Here is a 14,040-nt window from a genome sequence, read left to right on the forward strand (position 1 = left end):
TACACATAAACTCAAAAGCACACACTGAGATCCGAGCCCACGTGCGCCATTTGCAGAATATGTATACAGCACCCACACTCATGCACACACATACACGACTGACGTTGATCATATCGGAGCGTGTATTTTAGCGTTCAGAGAAAGCTCCGGTGCAAATCATTATCGAGCGCGACGCGCAGATTGTGAGCGTGTGGAATATCGCACAAAAGCCGCCACGGAAATGCCAACACTGTACTGTTCATAGCATCCAGCGTGCGCCCGGATATTGCCAACTGTATGCCACGACCATAGGTTATGCACCGTTTCGTTCGCACCGATTACTTTTGCTTTCCCTTCCCGGCCCTGGTTTACCGATTCTCCGCGACTGGGTTTAAGTGTGCGCTATCGCGTGAAATATTGTTGATGATTACGCGTGTTCGAGCGAGCCTATAACGTTTCTACTTTCTCATGCAGGTGTTTGATGATACATTTTTTTATCTCTATTGAAAATAATACTTTTCTTCGGCCGTCGTGTATCTTAACTTTTCACTCGTGAATCTTGAATACCATATCTTAAGCAATTACCGAATATGGCGTCAAATACTCCAAATATAACTCTTGCACTTTGCATAAATAACGCAAAGTTAAGTGGCAGGAATTGAAGTTGGTGGCAAGCTGGCGCAGCACACACTCGCTCGAGCACTTGAAATGCGTCATAACATAACTTTCTAATCTGTTTTGCCCTTAATAAGTTCTGCACCATACATTAGGCAAAATACAATTATACGCACGCACAAACGTACCCACTTTAACTAGTCGAGTGAAGCGAGTCTGTTTTGCAGTGCGAGCACTTGACTTAGCAGCCGTGCCTTTTGAATTTTGCCCTTGTAGCCTGTGTGCATTTAACTCGCCGTTTTCGAATCTTTGATTAGTGTCCAGCAATATGATATAGGAGCATTGAAATGATACGCTCAAATTTGTAAAGAACTATTAATTCGATCAATTATGCGAACGTTACTGTACTTATAATAAAAGTGTCAATACAACCAGAATCTTATTTGTCTAGAATTAAATCGTCTTATTGTCTTGTTGCAGTTCAACTTTGTCGGCAAGTTACTTGGTCCCAAAGGCAATTCCATGAAGCGCCTACAAGAGGAAACTATGTGTAAGATGGCTGTTCTCGGTAGAGGATCTATGAAGGATAGGCAAAAGGTGAGTTTACAATATGCTAATATCTTATTGACCTCAAAAATTCAATCTTCGTAACATTAAAATTAAAAAGAATCTTGTTTTTCATTATTTTTTAAGTTTCAGAAGCTTTCTCTTAAATGATCGATACTTTATTGGACTTGTTTTTGCTTTACTCATTTTTACGTGATTAATTAAAAATTTGATATTAAATCGAAACTATTATTAACTATTGATTGCATGAAAATTAGTAACAATATACCTTTGTTTTAATTAACTTTTATATACTGTAAACTTTTGCAGACTTGATTTAATATCATTAGTGAAAAAATACTTTTAATTATACAATGAAAAATTAAATTCAATCACTTACAAAATTCGCATCGTTACTTTGCCTTATTTAATTAAAAATTTTTTCATATACCGCTTACGGCTTCTATTACTGAATGAAAAAGTGTATATAAAAAAATCAAAAAACAAAAAATTCACAAATATATTTACATTTTATTATACTTGAAAATGCACTGATTTTATTGATATTATATCTGCAATGAATAACTTTTGATTGATTATCTCTTACGCAGTGAAAATCCTGAGGCATGATATACTTTACTGCGATTTCCCTTGAAAATACGGATTTTTCAGATTAAAATAATTCCTTCAATCAAATTATATAGAGTTCATACATAACAGGCGTGTGAATGACTTTCCAACAGCGTCGTACATGTTATAACCCTCTCGTGGTTTCTATCACAAGGGAAACGAAATAAAACTCGAGAGCAAAAATGAAAGAGGTAGAAGAGAGAGAGACTGGGAAAAAATAAAAAAATATTCTACGCAAAGGTGCATTTGCACGTACGCGCGCATCTCTTCGCTCGTGGCGTAACTTTCGTATATTTTAAAATGAGTGGCTCACTCGGTAATTTCGAGGATGCAAAAACGCGTCGAGGATCACTATGTCTTTGCTGTTACCTTAAAAACTACTTTTAAACTCTTTGAGCGAGAAAAAAAAGAAAAATAAATAAGGTGAATTCTCATATCATTCAGCTGTAAAGGTGAAAATTTTTTATATCTTTTTGCTTTTACTTATTTCAATGTTTGAGGATCGTACAGGTGAAAGACTAGCCATGATAAATTCAATAATCAAAAATTTGCATTCGCACTTTTTAAAAGTATAACGTACTTTGGCTACCAGGTCGAACAAATAAATTAAAATAGGCTGGATAAAATTGCAAAACAGAACTAAATATGCAAATTGTCTGAAAATTACTCGATTTGACCAAAGGAGAATGGAGTTGCGAGAGAGTTCAAAAGATAAAAAAAGAAACAAACACTTGTACTGATACATATTTATGACAGAATTAACACGGAATCGCACTTGGCTGCTGGATAAATTTAAAATTTTCAAATTTCTAGCTCGTCCTCTCTTACTCTCCACTGTGGTTCTTGCTTTTTCGCACTCTTTTTCCAGCTCTCTATCTTTTTATTTTTTTTTTTTTGCACCTCTTGACTTTGAGATTTTTGCCTACTATTTTTAGGATGGTATCAGGAGGGAAAAGTGTAGAAAATTCTACCCGTTGAGGACTCTTCGGTCCAACGCGCCAAAGATGCAGATTCGGGACGTATAATGTCCTCCTTTTTTCTTTCTCCTTTCGAGTTATATAATAATGAAACCCTAGAAGAAAACTTTTATTAAACTTTCATACACTCTGCAGGGTGAAAAACTTGTTTCATACGAATCTGAGTTCGTATTTTTGTCGTTATTTATGTTTTTTCAAACTTCGCTTTGACTTTCAAACATCGAGAAGGATTCCATTTAAAAAAATCGAATTTTCTCCAAGAGACAAAAGTATTATGACTCCGCGGCACTTTCAGGCGCGCGCGTGCGGGTACAAAATGTGAAACGTCATATATTTTTAAACATCGTCGAAATATATAGTCTCCGAGTGTAGCAAAAAAAGAAATTTTTTTATATTCCCTCCGAAAATCATCGTGGCTTTTCTGCGCGAGAGTTGGGTTTTAAAAAGCGGCCAAAAGCTCGCTGCGTGTAAAGCAAGTTTACGAGCTTTTTAGGGAAGGAAAGGAGAGAGAGAGAGAGGCCATTCTTACGATAAGGAGAAAGACCATTGCAGATTTTACGGGCAGAGAATGTAAGCGACGTCGTTGTCGCTCGTTGTATTCAAGCGCGTTGAATGCAGACAATGTGCGCCTTATACGTGCTGGTCAAAATGGCGAGCGAGCTTGCGCGCGGGTTAAGTTTATTATTTCCATACGCGAGCGCAGAAGCTTACACACACAAACAGGTTTTGTCACTGCTGTATACCCGCGCGGCCTTTCCTTGATATGACATTTAAACTTTATGCCTATATGCGCGATGGTACAACACAGATTTCCCAAGCATGCAAAGGCCAAGTGCACAAGGTTTAATTATGAAAATGATAAGTATTAAATATTGTATACGCAAACGAGAGAGCTTGCTTATCGCGAGGTAATGAAATCGGTATCATATTCCTTGCTTAAAATAATACGGTAACGTATCGAAGTACAAAAAATCAATGCACACTTAAAATTCATCATGGCTTCTCGTAATCGATGGGAGCCAAAGCTCCTTTATATATACTCGATGAAGGGTAAAAAATCTTCGCAGCGGAATATCGATCAATCAATGCAATCCATCACGCACGCGAGAAGGAAAGTAGCAGCGCAAAGGCTGCGCAAAAAGTTGCGAACTGGCGCTCTCGATGGCAAGATTTATTATGTTAATTAGTACGCGGGGGGAAAGAGGGGAGGGAGCGACGCGCGCGGGTTGCCTTTTTTTTCTCCGCCGTGCATGTGAGCTTTGTCGGAGAAACTATTCGTCATCGCGTCCTCGCGCCCTCCAACACCACCAAGACAAATGAACGGACAATGCTAGGCCATACTGCCGTGCTGCTGGTAGCTCGCACGAGCCCGGGCTCTAGTTTCGCTTGATTAAGCGTACAGTGGCCCTCTTGCATGCGTATACGCGAAGAGCCTTTTTATTGCGAGCACGAAAAAAAAAACAACGACTAAGTAGGACAGCTGAGATCGTAAACGGGCGAAGAACTGGCTCGGCTAGTAGTAGTAGTACTACTACTACTGGTAGATAGTAGGGTATTCAGCGTCTGACGCGCAGCTTCTATGGGCTTGATAATAGAAGTACGCAGTCGCTTGACGCGCTCTCGGTCGGGGGAGAGAGAGAGAAATAGCGAGAGCATCGCGCACGATATATAGGAGCGATTCTCATTAAAATTTCAGCGTTTTTCCAAGCGGCCCGCGCGTTTGTAAATGGTTTATGTGCCATTTGGGAGTTTTCTAGTCGCGAGCTGTGTACACGCATATACCTATACACGCAGCATGCGAGCTCTGCTGTATACGCTTCTTGTATTTTGCGCACATGGGCACGCGTACACATATATATACTATATATACAGGCGTGCACGTCGGAAAACTCCGTGTTCTTTTCATTTAGCGCTCGCGTGAATCTTTTTTATAGCCGTCGTATCGTATATATAAAAATAGCGCGTAGTACGCGTTCTCGCACACACACGCATCCGAATAGTCACACAGAGTAGATATACACTGCACTACGACGACGACGACAATGTTGACGAAAAATATCCAGTTTTATGCATTTGGTTTTGCTACTGCCGCCTGGGTGTATAAATGTGACTGACGTCTGCATTCAGCACATGTGCTCCGTGCAGTCGTTTGTTGCTTTCGAACTTTTTTTATGACAAAGGTAGAAAGAGCTAGAGAGAGAGAGTTTGTTTACGTAAGTGCTGAATTTGAAAATTTTTTATTGCTTTTGTTTGGTATTAGATTGTGGTATTATGATGAAAGTCGAGTTAAAAATCATATAGAATGAACGGGAGGCTGCCGATCGGACCAAGTAGTAGTATAAGCTCGTTTTAATCAGGCCGTATCTTCGTACTCTAGAAATCCCGCAGAATATAGATCAGTTTAGGATAATGACCAAATCCATTTCACGGTTCTTCGCAAATGACTAATTAATTAGGTTTCTCAAGTCCAAAAAAGGAATAATCAATAAAAGCGCCCCGGCATGGGGAAGCAATGAGCAGGTTAAAAAGAAATAAAACCCGGCTTCGATATCGAGTCCCAAGGGTGAGTTTTGTCTGGCCGAAACTCGTTCTCTCTCTCTTTAAATTCCTAGGGTAAATGCGCTCAACCAGTAAAAAGCAGCATCGACTACTACACCACTACTAGTAGCAGCGAGCGTGAGATTCGCTAGATCTGCTGTACAACACAATGGCATTTCGACTGAAAAATTTGCTCGACTTGGATGGACCCGTGAATCCGTTGAATAGAAAAAAAGCTTGGCGTACAGCTCGCTCGTCCCGAATAATTTAGTAGTAGCTCTTTTTTACTCCACCCACACACTACTAGTAGTTTCGCTCCGACGCCTTTTCCTCTATTATTTTTTTTTCTTGTTCGTGCATTGAAAATTTTTCTCGCTCTCGCGAGCCCGCGCGCGTTTACGTGTGTATACACGTCTACGTGTACGTATGTACGTATATACGCGCGCATTAACGAATTCAAGCGGATTATGCACGAGTCGACTGGAACTTTTCTCCGATCAACTGCGAAATAATGATGTTACTTATTGTGCGGCAATGCGCGAGAGAGCTCGACTGAGAGGAGCTTGTGTAAAAATCGCTCTGCGCATTTCTCGGCAATACGACTTAACCCAGTTTGCGTATCACTGATTATTCGGTGTTTCTTGTATACCTTTTTTTTTATTTTATCTTTATTCTCTTCGCAAAATGCTCAAACGACGCTGCGATAATACTCTAAATTTACCATAACCACTCGAGTTCAATCTCATTATTTGCAAATAAAACCGTGTTTATTCAGACGAATCAAGGCATTCTATCAAAAGAGTAATTACAAAAAAATCTGTTTATACGTCTCGTTACTTTTTTGTTCGTCAATTTGATCAAATAGACTAAACTACTTGCACGTGAAAATTTTCATCGTGCGTTCTTTTTTCGACAAAATATTGAAACTGTTTCAAGCAGACTCGTCGAGTTTTCGGCAATGCTAAAGAACCGAAAGAACCACAATGAAGTATCTCCATTTGAATCGTTAATAAAGTCTACTTCATTATTGAAATGTCATTCATTATTGGCCCACGAAAATTTATTCTCTTCTTGAAGTTTGTGAGCACATACTCCCTCGCGAGCCTGGAAACGCTACTCTGGAATGTTTTGAAAATTCCAACGCATCGACAGAGCTAACTTTATCCACATTATGTGAGTTGTTGCAGACTTTCGAGGTTTCGTTTGCTCTTTCTATTTTTTTCGGTCTTTACTCATTGTGTTTTTAACTTTCACGTCTTGATTTTATTCATAAATTTCCATTTATTGTTCTCTCTAGCAAAATATTAGCGGACTTGGTCACTTTTTGCCACGACATTTTATATCTTGTACTTCGAGCTTTGGTTTATTGCTTTCATGTTGAACTTCTTTTTGAAAAAAAAATTGTTATAATTATCTTGAAAGAATTAAATTTTGCTTATTTGCGCAACAACACGAAATAGCTTATCAAAATAAAAAATTTTTTTCGTGTTGAGATAAATTCTTGTTGTCGACCAACAAATATGAAAAATAAATTTTCAATATTTTTAATGAAGAGCATCTTCGTTGCAACTTTTTTAGTTGAAGTATACTTCTTGAGAGAGTTTTTCCCCAAAATGAAATAGTTCAAGCACTCGTGCAAGGTGGTCAGCATGGTAAAAACTCTCAACTTCATAGATCCTTTACATTCCCCGGCAATAATCGCAATTCATTTCACAAAACTTTGATCCGAATAGCCACTTACTAGAAAAATGACTCAAGTTTTTCTCAACTTTTTCACGCAACAGAAAAATATGTATTTGAAGGAATTGCGATTCAACGCTGCGCCGCGAAGGAATTTTTCTTTGTAAACTGATTCGGGCGTTATCAACCAAAACTCCTCGACGTCAACCATATATCAATGATTGACTTTATTCAATTTTTCTCGTCCAAAGTCATTTGAATGCGCGCCCGCGCGCGCGTCTCGCGATATAAACGTAAACAAGTTGTCAAATATTTTCTCGCGCACGGCGATTCAATATTTGAAAAAGTATACGGCAGTGTCAAAAAAGTAAGTTTCGGTTACTGCGCGTTGCGCACATATATATGCTCCACCTCATACCCGCTGTCATATCTAAACAACAGAAATGAAAAAACAATCTGCGTTCCCATGAGAATAGACGGATGTAGAAAGCAGAAGTCTCTCGTCTAAGAGAAAAACGTTTTCTTCCGCGCGAGTAAATCTTCCCCGACCGAATATACCAGTACACACAAATATATATGTATTGCGCCGCGTAGTAAGTCATGCGGTGCAAACACAACGACCGACGAACACTTTCTCTGAAAAATGAAAGGGTAAAAAAATAAAGCTTGTTCGCGAGATTGCACTTTGCCGAGCTCGCCCGCGCGCGCTCGCTTCTTTTCCCCGTCGCCTATATGTGTGTGTGAGGCAGTTCATATATGCGTGCCACTACGTGTGCGCGGCCAAAAGCATCATTGCAAAGCTCAACCGACCTATTCATTGTATAAGATAGACAGAGTGGTACGGAGCAACAAAGCCTTTATAACTTACGTGCAAGCAATTTGAAAAGAAAAGATACCGCTCACGCGCGCCCGCCATTCGTCATTTTTTCTTCACTTTTATAAATCAAAATGTACTTTTGCCTTTTTTTTCCATGCATTTAGTAGATAGCGGTGAAGGGGTGTGAGAACACGGGGGGCGGCTGCGAAATTTAAAAGATCTATTTGTGCTCGCACTGCTACTCTGCCTTATTGCGCTTCATTATCCGGATTTCGTGTATAGAGAAACAGAGATAGGTGCGCGACGCTCCTGTACATTATATTATGCCGTACTTTCACGAGCGAGTACAGATATCGAATTTTCATACGCGTAGCTGTGAATAGCTATTTAACACCGAGCGCGGGCAAATGAACACGAGCCCGTATAATAAATGCTAATTGCACTTTGTAATGACATTATTTTGTTACAGTCGCCGTTAGAAGTTCGTTGCTGATTTTTAATTCCGTTTCGTACGCGCACAATGACGAATTACTATGAACACGCGTGTTTGCGTATATCAAGCTGAATTTAGGTCAACGTGCATCGATCTGGACGTATTTTCCTCTTATCAGTGTCCATTAGATAATGAAGATTTTTTAGCTTAATTAAAAAATCTATAATAATTGTAAATACTAAAACGAATCAATCGTATCAATTCACATTACTCAATTCGGTTTTAATATGTTTATTACAGGAAGAAGAATTCCGCAAATCTCTAGATCCGAAATACGCTCATCTGTCGGACGATCTGCATGTGGAAATCTCTGCTCTGGCTCCGCCGGCGGAGGCTCACGCGCGCATCGCATTCGCATTAGCCGAGGTACGCAAATATCTCATCCCGGACAACAACGACAATATACGGCAGGAGCAGATGCGCGAGATGGAGCTGACGGTAGAGGAGCCGATCGACGAGAGGCGGCCCAGCGGTCGCGGTGGAATTCTCCGGCCGGCGCCACGACCCGGTCCTCCACCGCCAGGAATGCGCGTCGCTCGTCGTGAGTTTCATTTTATTTTTTTTATTTTTTTTTTTCATTAACGAACGTAAAATGTAGCGTTTACTGTTTTAATTCAAACGAATGCAGTTATTTAACCACGCGTTATTTGAATGTTTTCAGCTGCGATTTTACCACCACCGCCACCGACTCGCGCGCCCATAACTCGTCCAGTTCCAGCCAAGACCAAGGTGTTTTCAATTTTGGATCGTGCTCGTGTGGCCATGGACCAGAGCTACGGGTGAGTTTGTCATTCTTTCGAGAAATTCGACCGAAGAATTCGAGTCGACGTACGATGTAAATTATTTTACCATCTTCAGATACGAGGCGCCACCGCCGCCACCCTCGAATCGTGCGGCCCACCACGAGTACGACTACCCCGCCACCACGAGCAGCGGTCGCTACGCTTCCAGCGATAGACACTACCCGTCTTCCAGCAAGTGAGTATGCGCGATGGCATTTTGGAACGAGTTTTACAAACATACTTTCGATTGAGAGTCAAATACGTTGACCAAGTTTTGGAGTTCGCGAGGTAACTCAATCCCGCCGCTGCACAAAGAGCTCATCTTTCATTTTGCGAGATGTTTAAAGATTCATACAGTTACTACGTGTTAATATTTCAAGTACTGCGAGAAGAGAAGTTCGATGGGTGCGCTGCGGAGTAGATAAATACGTATACACGCGCGCGTGCCGCTAAAATTTGCGTCTGGTTTCGAGCAACCAGAACTTATTTCATGAATGTTTGATGCACTGAATAGGTATATCCAGCATATATGCCATCTCATACATAATAACTTGCTTCATTTTTTTTTTTTTTTTTTACAAAACTTAGTCTGAGTAATATTCGCATCGCATGGATGTAAAATTATGTATTCCCAGAAATCTCATACTGTCAAGTTTTAATTACTCGAAAGTTGACCGTTTGTCGTGTTTTGATATTTCGAGACATCTTTTCTTTTTCCTTCTCATACAACTGAGTACTTTAAAATCAACTAATAGAACGTTTGAAAATCTGAAAAAAATGAACTCGGAGAGTACAAAGCGCAAAAATAGACTCGAAAATAACGGCTAGTTGCAATTAATCAGAATGACGGATGCTTGCAACTTCGTGAGATACTCGGTTCTCCTTGACTGAAATCAGGGCAAAGTCATTCCAATATCGACTTGTGAACTATGAAAATAACTTTCTTCTTCAACTTTTGCCAGGATATCACGGCTATCATTCGTATTGTTGCACTCTATCATTTTGAGATAGTTATAATAAATTCAGTTATACATGAAAAAGCCAGCGGACGCTCGGGTTACGCTTCAGTCTGACGTATGACTAAAAGCTATTAGACCGGAAGTAGCGTCGTTAAATTATTATTCGAAAAATATCAATTTTTTCGAGGGGTCGAGGTTGGATGATTTTCATAAAAACACGTGTTGCACGTACATTACATTCGAGACAAATGTGCGCGCCACAGCAAAAGGTACCGAGGGAAGGTTGAAGCAAAACGACTGAGAATCGTATAGCTGGGCGCGCACAACACACAGCTCGTTTTCCGACAAAAGAACCAGAATGGCTAGAACAGAGAATCGTACATGTATGCGCGCGTGTAAGCGCTGGCCTGGAGCTTTAGCGGTATAACATTAAAAATGCATGAAAAGGCTCGCTCGCCCGCGCGTCGTTGCTCCGTACACGAGAGCTCGTGCCGCGTCCTCAAGCTGCCGTGTCCAAGTTGGCATGCACGCTGGAAAACGACGCTTCTCGCATCACTGAATCGGCTGTTATTTTTTGTTCGCATTCATTTTCAGCGAGGACATGTATCCCCCATCCTCGAGGTACGCCAGCAGCTCGTACGATTACGAGGAGGAGACGCCCCACGCATCGTCCCACGACTACTACGATCCTCCGGAATACCCAGGTAAATCCATTTTTCAATACTCGCTTCGTGTAATACTTCACGTATTTAGCTTGTATGCACCAAATGCTAAAGAGCTAGGAACTAAATTGAGATATATTTAATGTAGATATAAAATTATGTCTATCCATAAACGTGGGTTGATATTTGAAAACTTCTGTGATATTGTGCTTTTCATGATTTTACGCAATTAGTTGATTATATTGATGAGAACTTTAAAATTAAACCAGGATCTCTTATGATTTCAATTTTTAATCATATGTACTTTTAAACTTGCCATTTAAAATATTCATTTCCTTGCGCCATTTGCTGGGTAAACTTGCAGTTTTCATCACTGTTGAATTATATTTACTCATACAAACAATGAACTCTTTGTTGAGTTTCTTAATGCATTAAACATCAGCTTCCTAGCTCTTCTCATCACTCATTCTATTTCAACAATTAAATACTTAAAAAATCGCGATGATGATTTCTCAATTAAACTATTTTATAAACAATTATTATGCAAAATACACTCGTAACTTTGAATAAACCTCTTTCAATAATAATAATTCAAAATTTTAGAATTGTTTTACTTTAATTGATTTGGAAAACAAATATTTTTAATAATCTTTAAATTTTACAATATAAATAAACGCCTCTGAGTGTATATTAAAAAAAGTTATTATTTGGAATAAATCGAATTACGTTAATAAGATTTGATTAAATTTCCAAAAGTGCGTATGAAATGATGCGAACTCTTCTTAAGAAATTAATAGCGATAGTTGAATTTGTGATATCATGAAAAAGCATATTAATTAATAAATTTTAAAAATCCTCTAAAATTCAAGTTCAACGCTCAATGAAATACTCCGAGGATACATCCGGCCGTGCATGGAAATCGTACAAGACAACGACGACTGGCAGTAGCTCGGGGCAAAGCTCGCGTTATCGAGCCGCTCCTTATGCACGACCGTCTAAGTAATTATTTTCTGTTGAAAATTAATTGGAACCCCGCAATACATACGTAGCTATCAGAACAAAGGATTTTACTACATCGGACTTGCCTTTCAACTAATCATGCGGGATCACACTAATCAATTAGCTCACGTATAATCTCTTCGAAAGCGTTTACAATTTTCATAGACCGATAGATCAAAGCTTACACTTTATAATCCATAAAATAAACACATGCTTGAGGAAGTTTATTCATGCATAATTTGTGTAAGACAAGTTTCTTGATATTTTTTACTTTTTTTATTTTTAACCTTAGGATATGACAAATAAATAGCGATTACAAGGTTACCTTTAATGTTTTTATTTTTGAAAGGTTTAAAAAACCTCTTCGCTTTTACATTCAACATGTGTCTTTAATCTATTTTTTCGCATCCCTAAAGTTCGTAAAAATACTTAAACATATTATACATTCAAGTATCTTATTTAAAGGTAACCTATTTATAAAAATTTACGACAAATAATTAAATATAGATAATCTGTAGGCCCAACAATTAACTCGATCTAAGCATAATTTACACATAGTGTAAAGGTGATGATTTCGTTTCACTTTATTTTACGTTTGAGTAATTGAATCATACTGGAAGTAAATGACGAATGATATTGAAAGAAACCAATGTATCTAAATAAAACGAAAAAAAATTTCAAATGTTTTCCCAGTAGTCCCATGTTTGATTTAATCTCGATGTGATAGTTAACAAAAGTCCAACGAAGCACAACTTGTAAAATCTAAATTATACAATAATTTAATTAAATTGACTCTGAAACCTTTAATGTAAACAATAATCAAAAGTTTTTAAATATAAAAAAATTGAATCGTAAAATTTAATTGAAATTTGATACGATTATAGAAAAAATTTTTCCTTACACATAAAATTTTTGAAATCGTGTGTATCTAAAAATTAGTGATTGACGTTCCTTAAATTAAGGCAAAATAAAGTACTGTATTATTTTTCGATATTATTAATTTATCTATTTTACTAATTGATTGTTCCTGATATAAATTTTTCATTTGTGAATTTGGAACATAAATCTATGTTATTTCGATAAAATTAATATTTCCGCATCGTATTGATTCGCATCTCAATATTTTTATATGCTAAAAAAACGAGTGAATTCCCCATTTATCTTTATTATTACAACTATTAATATCTACAATTATAATGAAACATTATAAAATATAAATAAAAATGTATCATCATAGTCTACATTTTCGATGAATAATTTGGTAAAATTAGTTGATTTAAATGGAATAGTAATAAAAACAATAGGGCTACATCGTTATAAACTAAACTCTACTTTAATTTTCTAATGCCCAAATTAATCGAGTTAATAAATCGATTACAACCACATTAAAATGTATTAAACTAATCTGTAATATTTATGACACATTGTACTAGAAACTTTATGAGAACAAGTAGTTCTTATAATTACCTACATCAAAATTATGTAATTATTTGAAAGTAAAGATAAATAAATTGATGGTATAACAAAACTATAACTCAAATTTCCTTCTTAATTTTAGAAGTCTAATTATTTAGACAAAAATACTCTAAGATATAATGATACTGATTAAAATTGTTTACAATATAATAGTTAGCAAATGTAACACGCATTTGAAATTTCTCGTTCAAATGTAGGTAGGGTAAAGTATATAAGAAATTAATATTTGACACAAAATTAAAATCAACCCACTCCTCAGCTCCCCTTGACGCCCGTGAAATAAATTGCTTTAAAATTTTAAATCATATTTACCACTAAACTTAAAATTTTAAAGTACTATGAGGAAATGTATCAAATACACTTGCTCTAACAAGCATCAAGCTCAAATAAATGCAGAAACTTTTTTAATGTTCTTGATTTATTATCGAACGTAGTTTTACACTTTAATTAATATTATATCTATTTTTCGTCTGTTTATAAGGATCTATAGTCTTTCCCACGTTTAATCATTTTTTTATAGTAAATTTAATATTTGAATTAGAATTGTTTCACACATGAAAAAATACAAGTCAAAATTCATATAAATATTTTTTCAGGCTTTTTAAATAGCAATATGTTCGAGATAAGATCTATGATATATCACTTTGAGCTTGCTCCAGACATAAAAATATATTTTGAATGTAGTCAACCTGTAGTTATCATATTTATTCCTTTTAACTCAATGACTCAAAAGTTTTTTCATTTCAGCTACATAAAATATTTTTCTTATATTATTATCATTTAAAAATTATCAAATATTATTATTTATATTTATCACAAACATTAAACAATTTATTTAAACTATGTATAGCATCAATGAAGCTACTATAAGACAATTATCATGAACT

At 37.1% G+C, this 14,040-nt stretch overlaps 1 protein-coding gene across 2 annotated transcripts in view; it reads left to right on the forward strand.

Moving 5' to 3' along the window:
• LOC106652647 (KH domain-containing, RNA-binding, signal transduction-associated protein 2-like) overlaps nt 1-14,040 on the forward strand; it is a 45,262-nt gene that overhangs the window by 30,464 nt on the left and 758 nt on the right. Inside the window, exons 3-8 of one of the 2 annotated variants that reach the window (XM_023459655.1) lie at nt 1,075-1,191; nt 8,516-8,816; nt 8,937-9,054; nt 9,134-9,253; nt 10,611-10,720; nt 11,548-13,644. In XM_023459655.1, coding sequence (XP_023315423.1) covers nt 1,075-1,191; nt 8,516-8,816; nt 8,937-9,054; nt 9,134-9,253; nt 10,611-10,720; nt 11,548-11,681 — 900 coding nt within the window. In that variant the 3' untranslated portion in view covers nt 11,682-13,644. Of the gene's footprint in view, nt 1-1,074; nt 1,192-8,515; nt 8,817-8,936; nt 9,055-9,133; nt 9,254-10,610; nt 10,721-11,547; nt 13,645-14,040 lie in introns of those variants that run through there. The other variant, XM_023459656.1, reaches the window with a different exon arrangement.

Source organism: Trichogramma pretiosum, unplaced genomic scaffold, assembly GCF_000599845.2.
Source record: "Trichogramma pretiosum strain Unisexual culture from Peru unplaced genomic scaffold, Tpre_2.0 scaffold26, whole genome shotgun sequence".
Taxonomy (NCBI): Eukaryota; Metazoa; Arthropoda; class Insecta; order Hymenoptera; family Trichogrammatidae; genus Trichogramma; species Trichogramma pretiosum.